The following is a 13,906-nucleotide window of genomic DNA, read 5'->3' on the forward strand; positions in this document are numbered from 1 at the left end:
AGTCACACAGCGATGATATCATGATATCCAATGGGAGTAGCACAGACAGAGAGCTTGTGCCAGCCAAGGATGTCGGAAAGTCACATAGGAACATTATACCATCACCCACTGGGTCCACAGTTTGATGTTGTTTATCACATTGCCTTCAGTCAGACTTGTCAGGGGAGGAAATCTGATTCTGGAAAAAAATGCAAGGAAAGGGCAAGAAAAGTGAATGACCGCAGCAGAAGCAAAGTTGACGTCAGGGGAACCTGCAGGTTTTTGCAACTTAGGAAACATTATTTGTGGATTTATAGGGGATATTTCTGTGGCTGAAACATTTTCCATACTGTATACTTTTAATATTTAGTGTTTCCACGGTGCCAATGTCCAGAACCATGAATAATTGGCAGAATAAATGGTCTTTCAATGGACATTTCTGCACTAAATGATTGGTATGAGGTAGTGAGAAGACAGAATCACACATACACATTCATGTCAGGTTTAAACATTCTTCTGAACTGGACATTGTTGTAAAAAATGTATTGGACCACAGCAGGCATGAGGACTCTTCTACCCTGGGCTGTATATGGTGCATATGGAGACAGTTTGATACGACCTCTGGAACAATACAGAAACAAAACAAAAACTCATGACACTGTGGGATCACTGCTGAGTTTGATACAAGGGGAAATGCGTTGCCAGAACAAAGAGGGAATTATGTGCATCTTAGTCTGCGCTCTGCAGGAAAACATGGTTCTCCACCCCTAGACTAAAACATACTGCTGTAATTTGAATATAATTGTGTTGTGATGCCAGAGATTGCTGTGGCAAAGAGTTATACGAGTCACTGATAAGTGATGGTGGAAACACATTCAGGACAAAATCATCAGGACTCCTTTAGCCAAATAAATTACTAAAACTGTTTTGGTAATACAGCCTGTTGATAAAGGTCATGGTGAGGTGGACATGGTTAGTGATGGGGTCTGCAGGTTCTTCTCAAGGTCAACCTCTGGTCCTGGTCATAAATCTACATTTCCCCCTCTCTCTTTTCTCAGCTTCTCTCTCTCTCTCTCTCTAGCCTCTCTCAGCTCAGTGCATTCCTGACATTCCACTGTCCGAGTCTTACATCTGCTACCCAAACAGCATCCCATTAATCCATGTCCTGTTTATGAGTACAACAGCAGCTTGGAGTGCAAAAGCTCTATTTAATCCAATTAAAAATGAACCCTAAACCCAACATTATGATGTACAATATAGTTAGCATTAAACTGCAACAGTAATTAACACCTCAGATGATAGAGCCATGCCTGCAGAAAAACATGTTCTTTTTTTTAGCATGCTGCCATGTTTAGGTCTGTGGTAGGCACATTTTTGTTGCTCTTGCTAATATACGAGTCATTATATTGTTGGCCAGCGTGTCCATGCACAGTTGTGCACATATGTCTATTATCTGCCAAGCACTGTGAAGACACATCTGCCAGCCAAATGTTTTACTGCAGGAGCACATTTGCCCCACTGTGTCTGCTGAGGTAAACAAAGGTCACATTTAGGCTGCAGCCTGCAGGAATGTCTTGGCTGAGTATTATTTCCCCCTCTTATAGAGCCTGGATGCAGCCTGCTGAGGTCTGAAAAAACCTCTATGAAGTCTCCATCACAGCAACAAGTCATGGACTTCATTAGTAAACAGTTTTTAACACTTCAAATGTTAAAACTTTCTTTTGTATGACAGTGAAGTTTTTCACATGCTTTCATTAAAGTGCATGTAAAGCAAATGTATTTTCTCCTCTTCACACGTTATATATTTAGAAAATAGTGAGAGACTATGTTGAATTACAGTGGCTGAGAAAGGAATTATGGATTTAAGACTGAAAGTGTATCTCTCCAATGTTCTATATTCAGAATTTTTAAGACGTCTAAAAATATGACTCGATGGTGCGCCATAGTTAGCAAAACACCAAAAGCTGTAACAATAATTTTAAAAGAGCATGCAGAAAAGCTCTGCCTCCTAATGATGAGGATGCTTGTGAAACAAGTGGTTTAATACAGATGCATTCATGTGTATACTCTGTGCACTAATGGACAGCAATGTTCACCTGCTTTGGTCCACACTAATGTGTGCATGTGTGTGTTTGGCTCCTCCAGTAGACACACACAAAGTAGTGAGTGTTGCTGAATTTTACATGATTTGAAACCACTTTTTTTAAATACTAAACACACTAAAATTTGACAAGATGTTAGTCACACACTTCTCATTGTATCCCTTGTTACACACACTTGAGCTACTAACTTAAAAAGAAACATATTTAAGTAGAGAGTAAGTAGCCACACTGTCACAAAAGTAAACCACAACGCCAAGCCTCTGAGGCTTCTGAACTGGTCAACAGGTCAAGGTGACTGGTGAATCTCTCACTTTACTGCCACAGTTTGAACCTGGGTGAGGACTCAATGTTGTTTTCCACTGACCCTGTATATCACATTCTTAATGGGGATCACTTGAAACAAAAACACATTTGCAAACGACAATGAGTTGACATGTTGCACAAGCAAAGCTCAGTGGGAGCATGATTCATTGTGTGTGGAGTCTTTGTTGTGTCAGAAAAACACGCCACCAGTGAGGGAGGCACTGCTGATGTTATCCATTTCACTAGCACAAGAAATCAGGCCTTTTTTTTTTAATACCACAGGAAGTGAGATCCATCAAAATGTGATAAAAAAGTACTCCTCTAACAGATGTGAGGAAATCGAGTGGGACCAAACCAAAACAGCTGCATAAAACATGCACTGTAAGAATTAATTCTGCTACATAAAAATGATTCAAAAGATGTCATAAAATAAAACAATTACAATTGCATAAGTGGCACATAAATTCATATGGCAGTTATATGGCGGCAAATAAACACGGAAGATAATCAGATTTCCAGTGCCACATTCTTCAAGTGAGAGCTGTCAGCAAGTAGGTTTCAACTGCACTACAAGTTTGGGACTGTTTTTCCATTATTGCAGCATGAGGCCCTCGGTCAGACCACAGGGCACATCTCTCACTGAGAGCCACGCAAGGCAGGAAATGTTTTCCTTGGCAGATGCATGTCAAATTACTGCTGGACCACATAACCACCACACTATCAATGACACCGTCCCTAATAAGCGAGCTAATAGGTCTGTTGAGAAATGAGTGAGCGAGCCAGCGTCTATGGACAGCATTATGGGAAGAAATGCTGTGAATGCACATGGAATATGGGCTGAAAACATTCCACTAATTTTAGGAATTTACAACAGCGAAGGTGATGTGAACACATTCCCTTTTGTTTTGCTGCTCAGAGACTCAATATCATAACGTTTGGCAATGAATGGCATTTATTCCTCAAAGGGGAATTCAACCTAAAATTCAGAGCATGTCGGCACTTTTTTTCTTAGAATTTTCTTATCTGTGTGTGAGCTGTAATATTTAGCCAGCTCAAAGAGACATAATAACATTTATATGGCTTTTGGATCATCGCTTCACCATTTCATGTATGCCAACTCACAAGGTATTCTCAGTTGATATTTGATTTGGGTACCTGGTTTAACACCTACCCACAAACCATCAGCACTTTAACAACACCGAAGAGCTTCAAAGTGGATTTGCAGTGATTGTGATTGCTTGGATGACTTGAGTTGTTGGCCACTTGTGACCCCGGCGCTAGTGTTAAAAGGGGAACGACTGTGGAGCTGCAGAAGTACGGGAAGAGCTGGCTGAGCTGTTGGGAGGGGGGGCAATGGGGGCAACGTGGGCCATGCATGGATTGAGTCTTGCCTCATTTCTCAAGCTGTAAATCTGGATTTGCAGCGTGGGCCGTCAGGCTGAACTAAGAGAGCAGCTGGAGGTGAACTCAAAGTCAAACAGTCTGACTGACAGACTGGCAGAGGATAGAAGAGGTTATTTTGTAAAGGCCAAAGTCAGACAGCAAGTCTAAGACAATGAGATGTGAGCTGTTAAATCACCGAAATAGCAGGGAGCATGGGAGGTAAGCACAGACACACAACCTCTACCTTTCCACTATGAAGTACACAGTGCCAGTACACACACACGCACGCACACACACACATACACACACACTGGGGACAGGTGTGAGAGAGAACCCAGAGGCCATGCAAGACACCACTGCCCACCTCAGTGTTTATTTGTCCAACCCCCTCCTCCCCTCCAGGCGTTCAAAGGGTAAACGTCTATTCTGGTTTAGGGTTACAGCCGAGCTGCCTTGAACCCTCAGGCTCCCAAGCACACATGCCATTCCTGGCGGGCCAACGCACTCCCTGGCATGCATCACCTGCCCCTGACCCCCCACCGGGAGGAAGGGGCACCTCAGTGCCTCCCTTGCCAAAAAGAGCCACCACCTTAGTTGATCCAGCCCACCCCCTAAATCCCTGTGATATAGAATGATGCACCTGCCTCTCTCGCCCCCCCTGCCCTCCTCCAACTATTATTACAGGCTTTATAAGGGTTTAAGTGTTGATCAGAGGATGGCCATGACCTCAATAGGTAGCTAAGCTCTCCTATGCAGGCCTAACAGTTAAAGGAGCTGTCTGGCACAGTGACAAAGCAAGGTGATGACAGAGGCAGTCAGATAACACCACTACCTCTGTCCACCCCTGTTTTCCTCCAACCACGTCCACTGTCAAACAGCACAGCAGTGAGATGCTCAGTTACACCATTTAACCACAACCAGTGAAATGTGAGAATCGCTCCTTCAAAACTAATTTGAGTTGACTGATTTGGAAATAATTTTGGTAAGGAGCCGTCCACTATTAAAACCAGACATACAGTAGGGCAGAGGTTTCTCCAAAGCATAACAGTGAACATCACACAATTCATCTCTCTTCACTTCTACGTCGTTGTGGGTCTTGGCAGGTTGGAGTTGCCGCTGCTTTTGATGTATTTAAGTGAAGACATTTTGTCTGTGAAAAGTCACAGTTTTATTTCCTGCATATTGCGCATATTATGCGTGTGTAGAGGAATGAGCGATTTGAAGTGTGTGCAATCACACTGTACATTATGGGACCAAATGGAGCCGACAGCTGTGCAGGAAACAGGAGTGATGTGAAACATGAACACAGGGAGCGGTGATGAATGGATTGTGTGTGTGAGTGAGTGAGTGAGTGAGTGAGTGTGTGTGAGGGTGGAGGAGGTATGTGAAACTAATTAACTGACCATATGAAGTTTAGTTTATAATGGGAAGCGTGCAGATGAGGATATTTATCCGTTTACTCCCACATCACTGCAGATGTGGGTAACAGTCCAGAAACATCTCCCGTCATAATTTTCTCACTGGCATTGGCACACACACACACACATATAAATCTTAGATAGAAGATATAATACGGAGCAGTTATGCATTCTACGCATATCTAAATATCTAAACTAAGGCTATATATTTTGTTAACTAGTGTACTTATATTAGCCACTCAATTCTCAGCACTTGTTAAATGCAAATCCAAAGAAATTGTTTTTTTATTCAGAGACGGTTTCAATTTGGTCCTCTCTGGAAAAAAACCCTATGATATATACAGAAGTACTAGTTAGCCAGTGTGCTATCTGTTGTTATTTTGATTTTATCGTGTGTATTTGTCACTAACGCATCACTTCATTGCCATTTGCTGCTCGTTCTGCAACCAAAGCTCTCCCATAAAGCAAAAACAAATGAAATGCCACGATCCTGCACTGCTTCCCAAGGTAATCAAACTAGGCCTTATTGTTTTAACTGGTAAAAATATAGACTGTAATTTCTTCTGCATGTGAGCTGTTCCCCAGACCTTGTGTTTATCCATTCATTCAAAAAGAAAACATTAGTGAGATGACAACAGCGATGGGCGTACCGTACATCTTGCCCTCATCGGAGAGGATGATCTTCCTTCGGCCACAAGGAGGGTAGATGGCCAGAGCTTCCTGGAAGCTCTGCTCAATGTCAGGGGCCCACACGCCCTCCGCATCATTTTCCAGGGGTTTGTCGAGTCCGTCTCCCAGCTCCTCACTCCCGCCCCTGGGGGAGGGAGCCGTCGCCCACTCTGCAGACGTGGTGGGAGGACAGAGAAGGGGCCACAGAGCAAGTGGTGGAGGATCAGGGCTTGGGGGAAGTGTGGGTGGAGGGAGAGGGAAGAGGCTGCAAGGAGTGGATCAGTCTCTGCGGAATCCACAGGTGTGATGATAACGATGGTGATGAGGAGTCTGGATGTGGCAGCACAGACCTAGGAATGGGAAAAGAGAATGGTGAAATTATTGTGGTGCTGTCATCAAATTGTTTGTTTTGAGTGAAAAAAGTTATATTCCCACAAACAGTAAATTAGAAAATGATACACCAGGGAAACTGGAAACTCAGGAAAATTCTCAGATAAAAGTAATCGCTAGCTATTCATGACTCTTCAGACAAACATACCAAAGATCTTTATGGTTGACTGTGTTTAACAGGGCCTCAAAAGCTCAAGGGTTCCCCTCAAAGTGATTGTGAAAAACAAACTCTCGTGTGACCAGCTGACGACACAGTCCCAGTTGGTTAGTGACCTAAGTGTTGCATTAGTCATACAAATCTTCTGGCGGATTACGTGATCCCATCAGCCCCGCAGCTGCTAATCCTGACTTGGAGAAAGCACCTCAGATCATTATTTAGGTTAGTGCCACAATGAAAACAAACAACAAAGTGGCACCTGGCACTGACGCGACAGCGAGATGAGGAGGCTGCGCATAGATGGAGGGCCCAAAGTCAACAAATGAGGAGACACATTAAAGTGGGATCACTGTCCTCAGACACACTTAGCCACGCATGCCAAGGAGGATCATACCAGGATATTAAGGCCGGGGGGCTTTTTAGGTTACCCATGTTTCCATCAGCATTATAACTGACTGTATTATTAAACTTATCCTCTGCTGGTCCTGCAATCAATGTGTCAGTGCTTTTGGTGGGGGATGGTGTGGGCCGATATCAAATTAACCAGCTGATTTATTAAGAGGATTAACTTTTTATTGCTGTTGTGACAGAAAAATGGCAAAACTGCAATGAGATCCACGTGTGAATGACATTGTAAGTGTGACTTGCAAAATGCCAGACAACAATATTCATATCCTGTTTTCTCTCCGCACTCGCTTGTTTAGGATGGTGACTGCTCATACCTCTGGGGGGGGAGAGCATGAGGCAGACATTAGCTCCGCCTCTTCCTCAGCGGATGTGCAGGCACCACAGATGGCAGGACAAGGTAAAAAAGAGAAAACTCTCAAAGCCGTGAGTCACCACAAACCGAGCGCTTTGTTTGTCATTGATGTTGTTCCTGCCCCTGTGAAACTAAGAGATATCCATGTCCTTTTATGGCCGCAAAGAAAAAAGGCAGTGGTCATTGTGTCAGTGTGTGTAATGTGTGCGGCAGGCGCTTTGTGACCTGTCAGGTTCCACAAGGCTACAGTTGAAAAGTGATGTGATGAGTGAGTCACAGTGTGGTATAAAGTAAGACTCTCTAGTGTCCCCACTCCCTTCACTCTTCCTCTGAACCCCCTGATGCTCCATAATGCTTCCTGCAGAGTGTCCAGCACAGCCGACTGTTCACCCTTCTCTCCCTCCCCCTTTGTCTGTCACTTACACACACACACAACGCAGATGTGCACATAAAAACACACACACACACATGGAAAAGATAAAACTTCTGCCCACACAAACAAATCTCCACACATCAGAAACACCAGAGAGCAGACAAACACAAAGCCACATACACCACTGTCTTTCCATGTGAAGAACAACATGATCACAATGACAGTAAATATGTTTTAAAGCACTTTAAAGTGCTGGTACTATCTATTAATAGAGCTGAAATGTTTTGTCGAGTACTAGAATAGTAACTCAATCTCAACTTTCTTTCGAAATTCATGTCTAGTTAAAAGGGGACTTAGTTTATGACATACGCAAACTAATATGTAGGGCTGCAAAATCACAATATGACCATGTGCAATATCCAAATCACGAGACAGTTTATTTGATGAAGACTTTGCACACTTCTCCAGTGCTTAATTGGCCCAAAACCTTGAACTATATGATATATATATATATTGTACTATGAAAATGCAAAAAAAAAAAAAAGAGTTGTTTCAGTTAAAAAAAAATTTTTTTTTAAATGTTAAAATGTGTTAAACATGATAGTAAAACCATTATATGGTTATATACAATTAAATTGTAAATAATAATGTTGTCCTGTCAGTAATTTGTCAATAAAAGTAATCTGAATCATCACCACACGTATTTAAATGTGAGATTTCTCATAACAACAATAATAACAGCTCTTCTCTTGTTAACAAACGGCTGCTTCACAGACTGTTAGAGGTTGTTCTCTCTGCAGGTGAATCTCCTGTGTGAAACAGTTAATACTAAATAGTTTAAAACTAAGGAATGAACCATTAAATAAGTGACTGGAAAGCAAAGAGAAAATGAGATTAGAGCATCAAATCAAACATCTAAATCATGATAAAACTAAATAAAGACAACATATCGGAATGGTTTCCCTCACGGGGCTAATTTGTGGTTTGCATTTCACCCAAATAATCCTTATCAGTGCAAAATGCGAGACGTGCCACTACAATTACAACTAGCCATAAAATCCACTAAACCATAATCTTGATCACGAGCTGACCTGCTACTGGACAGATTTGCTGAAGCCGTAAAACCATTAGTGTGCCACTCATAGCATTGGTGTTAGCGTCCAGGAGGTTAATTAATTTAAACCATGCCTTAAAACACCCTCTATTAACCCACCTCTATCCCTCACCCATCCCATCCAGTCCTCCCCTCAGCAAGGCCCCTCTTCCCTGGATCTGCTCAACAGGATAATCCCTCAGCTGGCACTGAGGGCAGCAGGCCGTGATCCCACCAGCCCCGCCACAAATGTGCCACAAATACAATTGTGCGCACGCACACACACACACATACATAGACACACGCGACAAATTAAGAAAGAAGAAACACTTGAACACACATTAGCCACAGATGCTTTAACACATACTCACATCATTCACCCAAGTAGATTCAAATACACACCTGAAACATGCACTGTTCTCCTGAACCTGAACCACTGCCACTATAGCATTAACTGGTTAGGGTTAGGATAATGCTTTGTTTAGGCTGCCTGCCCAAATGACTGCATGTCAATGTAAATATATCTAAAAAGAATAGCAGTGTAAACCTGTGTTTGTATGTGTTGGCACGTGCACTAATAGTCACAATCTCTACTAATCAGGCTGGGAATGTAAAAGCAGGAAACCCAGTCTGAAAATCAGGCAGCACTTAGGGATCGGGCTATGTGATGGAAAACAGTGAAGACGCACATTTTTGCTGAAAGGACATTCTGGACATTCGGACGTTCTCTGGTTTTGAGCCCCACAGAGCTGAAGCAGCAGGTGACTCAAAGCTTCACACACAACACACACACACATGTTCATCATGTGTCTACAGCGCTGTGAGTTTAGCATTTTAAATATTACTGAAGCATGTTCATGAAAACATGCAGACGGGCTGCCCTTATGAAAAGAAATGAAATCAAATTCTCATGTGGGCCACCACCAGGTCACCACAACTTTAACCAACACACACACACACACACGTGCACGCACGCACGCACACTAGCCTTTTCCATGTAAAAGTCACAGCTTCATCTTGGTCGGACCAGTCGGACAATAATGATGCCCCATCAATTACTAGATGTGCTTCAGTGTGACTGTGTGGAAAATGTTTACGTTTATGAAAAGGTCAGATACATATTTTTAATGCAATATCTTTTTCTTTCTACTTCTGGTTACTTCTTCTAGTTTAAAAAGTTATTTAAAGCTTGCTTTTAACATCTGCAGTATATTTGTGGTGCCCACACACACTGGAAAAAACTGCTATAGAAGTTTCACATGAAAAGAGTAAAGCCCAGGGCAACAACTGACAGTTATTTTTCATTATCGTTTGCTTTGTTACTACTACTTCATTGACAACTGATTCATCATCTGGTCTGTAAAATACTAAAAAAAAAATGCCCCCAGTGACATAAGCAATTGTATTTGATTCATTATTACTCATGATAAAACAAATGTGCATAGCAGAAATAGGGAGAATTGAAAATGTGCAGATGTTTAAACATTTAATATTCGATTCAACAGAATCCATCAAAGTTTAAAACTGACTGCATGTCATTTAAAAACAAAAAAAATACAACCCTAACCCTAATACAAGAAAATAACTATATAACTATAATACATTTTACATAAAACGAAGCAACATAGGTCTGCTCTTATCTTATCTGTTGTTTTGCCTCAACTGTTTTACTCAGGAGAACAAAAATAGAGCTGAAAACACTGTATAGTGAATATTCGACATTTATTTTCTGTATGTGTTGAGTGGCCAGAAACATTTTATAAGGTGGGAGTATGTTGGTGTTGTTTTTGAAACTCCTTCACAAGAGGACAGAAGGTCAAGACTCGCTGGTCATTAAAGCTTAAGAGTTGGAGCCAGAGAGGACAGAGGGTTTTATCAGATCATACAAACAGAAAAACTCAACACAACACAGTCTCACACACACACACACACACACACTGCTCAGAGTGGGTGGGGAGGGGAGGAGGTTGTGCAGAAAGTCTTTGTTCTATAAGGCTCATATCTGAGGCATTATTCGTTTCTCTTGTGCCGAGTGGAGGAGGAATGATCGCTATGTGGGATGAGCACAGCAAAAAAAAAAGGACAAATAACTCCTCCACTCTGGAGCTGACTTGTCTAAGGGCAAACTCAACATACATTCTGGCTTACAAACAAGGCTGAAACTCACATTTCCCTGTCTCCTCACACTCTTTTACACCTTTTTAACCTTATTTCTTAATTGTTCCACTCATACATGCACACACACAAACGTCTGACCCCACATATAGATGCATACAAGTTACTGGAATGATATAAAACAGCCCGTAATTTATGAAATGTGACTCTAAAGAAGAGAACGCAAGAAAAAGTAAAAACCCAAAATGGCTCTGGCAGTCAGACTTCAAAGAAGACTTTGACTTTAACTCCTTCAACCTCCGAGCCTCACCACACTGCCACCCTGCTCCATTCCACCTGTTCCCCCCCCCCCCCCCCACGGGAATAACACACTGTTCTCAGCTGCCCTGCGGGACACCATAGCGACACACATGTACACGTGCACACACATACACACACAGTGTTACACAGCCCAGCGTTAGCTGCAAAGAGACACAATCTAAGCAAGACTTTGTAGACTTTTAGAATAATGAGTGTAGGCTGCCAAAGTAAATGCAAAAGATGCCAAATCATCAAATTTTAATTTCATATTTTGAGAGTGTTTCCCCATAAAAATCATGCTAAATTCAAAATTTAACCAAAGTACAGTAATTCATTAGTTTTATTTAATGTTCACCACTGCTTATGTGTGACATTTATTTCTCCAAAAACGTGTTTTTAGGATAAAATAACTTAACTTCAACATGAAAATACTATTTAAAAAGTAGGAATATTAATCCTGTATCCTGTACTTTAAAGATTAGTAGCCAATCTACAAAGTGTGTATTTATTTTAATACTTTCTCATTTACAAGAATACAGTAGAATCCTGAAGTTCTTGACTATAGAGCATTTTAACTTTGTGCATTTCTTTCATTTCCTACCGGTTGCTTCTTAATGTATATCAGAGGGAAACTGAACTTTATCAATATTTACAGCAAGAATCTGCAGGACTGTATTTAAACACTGCTCATATATCAATGTATACCAGTATTACAACAACAATCACTGCACCATATCCTGTGTTCATTCACAGAGACACTGAAGGCTCACATGAGATATTAAATCTGTGCTGCTAAATAAATTGTGCTGATTTTTTTCCCCGCCTTTAACTTGTAATTTATCACATTCAAAATTAAAGTTGCACTTCATTTATTAAAACATTATCTCCTGATAAAATAGCTTTACTAGTTTAGAATTAAAAAAAGAGGTGTTTCAGAAATGGCAGCAAACACTGGTCAGAAATGTTAGAAAATGTCCAAGTTTATCACAATTTATTTAGCAAATTTGGTCACAGAGGTTAATCTTATTTAAAAAGCGTAAACACGTTTGGGAAATATTCTGCATAACTCAGAATCTACTTTACTGGTATAGACAAACATACTAGGAATAAACTCCAGCTTTTTAATTTCACTAAGTACTACAAAAAGGTGAACAAACGAGTTCGTGCAGCACTGAGCAGCAGATTATAAGAGAGAGAGTTGTGAACTTATTATTTGCCTATATCTACAACCTTTTTTTCCCACATGAGAACACTTTTCTTTTTTTTATTGTTTTACATGTAAATAAGACCTCAATGTCACATAGGCGTATACAGTTGCATTGTTCTTTTTTAGTTGCAAATACAGATGTGTACGTTGTCTTAATGTTGTAATTTAGTATGCCTGAATGTTTGCATTTTTTTCCTGTATGTTTGAGAGCAGATGAATTCACTTTTTAACTTTGAATACACATATTTACTCCATTAGTGTGCACAAAGTGTGCACTTTATGTACAGTTTTTCTTAGTCATGCACATGTTTATACTTAATTCATGCATATATATTATTTTAGTTTTTTTGGTAATATTTATTTACTATTTTTTCTTATGTATATTATACTTTTTAAAACATTTCTTTCTACTTTATGCTGGTATTTTTGAGTGGACAGCAAAGTAAGAATTTCATTGTACAGGGAAACGTGTTTCTTTACTGCGCATATGACAATAAACACTTTGAACTGAATTGAATTGAATTAAATATCCTTCAAAAACAGCAGTCATGGACCGTGAGATGCGGAACACATTTAATGCAACACTTCCCGTCTCCTCGTCACACACCTGTTGATAGTTTTTTTGAATACAGCAGCCGGGTTAATAATTACACGCTCCGTTTGGTTTATCGCCGTTTCCCGGTGTGAAACTTTACCCAGACAGACGCTAACGTTTGACTGTGGCTCCATGACGTTATTCCTTCACATAATAACGGAGTAAAAAAAAAAGGAAAAAAAAGTTCCGGCTGAAGCTACAGGAAGCCACAGCGCGCGCACGGGAATTACAGGGAAAAATGTCGGAATTTGTGCGAAGACATGCGAGATATTTGAGGAATGTAATGTCTCACAGAGAGCGAGCATGACTCAGACGGAGGGAAAAGTCAAATATAGCTGCCGACTATGAGTGTTTAAAAACAAAGTTTACACTCTGACAGACGACGACGCAGGAGTTCAACACTTTTAGAAAAAAAAAGAAAAGAAATAAACGTAGCAAACACTAGCTTACCTGTGTTAGCAGCAGGCAGGTACGGCGATATGTCACTTCTTCTCCTTTTCTGACTGCGTAAGTTTGTGTTCTGTTTCTTTTCGTATGTTTATTTTCTTTCGTTCTTTCGTTCTTTCTTTCTTTGTTTTCTGCTGCCTCGTCCGCTTCCCTGAGCCGCTTGTTTGAAGAGGGAGAGGTGGGCAGGAATTTCAGGAATTAGCCGTGGTATGACATGAAGCTTGGAAAAAGCCAGAGGAATAAGACCAAGGGAGAGAAAGAAAAGGAGGGGAGGCGTGTGTGGAAGTGGAGGGGAGGAGAGGAGAGGAGTGGGGAGGAGAGGAGAGGAGAGGAGTGGGGAAGAGAGGGGAGGAGTGGGGAGGAGAGGGGAGGCGAGGGGAGGAGAGGAGAGGGGGAGGCAGGTCTGACCAGTCAACATGTAATCACTAGGGTCATCAAGGATAGTATAAGTGATGTATTTTTTATTTATAGCCTGCTTTTGTTGTTGTGTTGTTTTTGTTAGCTTTAATTTTAACCCCATTTCTAACTGATGTGTGACAATGGACTAACTTTATTAAACATTTTAATCTCACTCTCATCAACCACAACCATTGACGAGACACTTTTCAGATCCAA

General features: G+C 41.1%; 1 protein-coding gene across 3 annotated transcripts in view; it reads right to left on the reverse strand.

The window, feature by feature from the left end:
• tead4 (TEA domain transcription factor 4) overlaps positions 1-13,571 on the reverse strand; it is a 31,501-nt gene extending 17,930 nt beyond the window's left edge. For 2 of the 3 annotated variants that reach the window (XM_083893450.1, XM_083893449.1), the window contains exon 1: positions 5,836-5,971. In XM_083893450.1, the coding sequence (XP_083749576.1) occupies positions 5,836-5,842 (7 nt within the window). In that variant the 5' untranslated portion in view covers positions 5,843-5,971. Of the gene's footprint in view, positions 1-5,835; positions 5,972-13,294 lie in introns of those variants that run through there. The other variant, XM_083893451.1, reaches the window with a different exon arrangement.
• Positions 13,572-13,906: the final 335 nt, after the last annotated feature.

Source organism: Microchirus variegatus, assembly GCF_963457635.1.
Source record: "Microchirus variegatus genome assembly, chromosome: 8".
NCBI lineage: Eukaryota > Metazoa > Chordata > Actinopteri > Pleuronectiformes > Soleidae > Microchirus > Microchirus variegatus.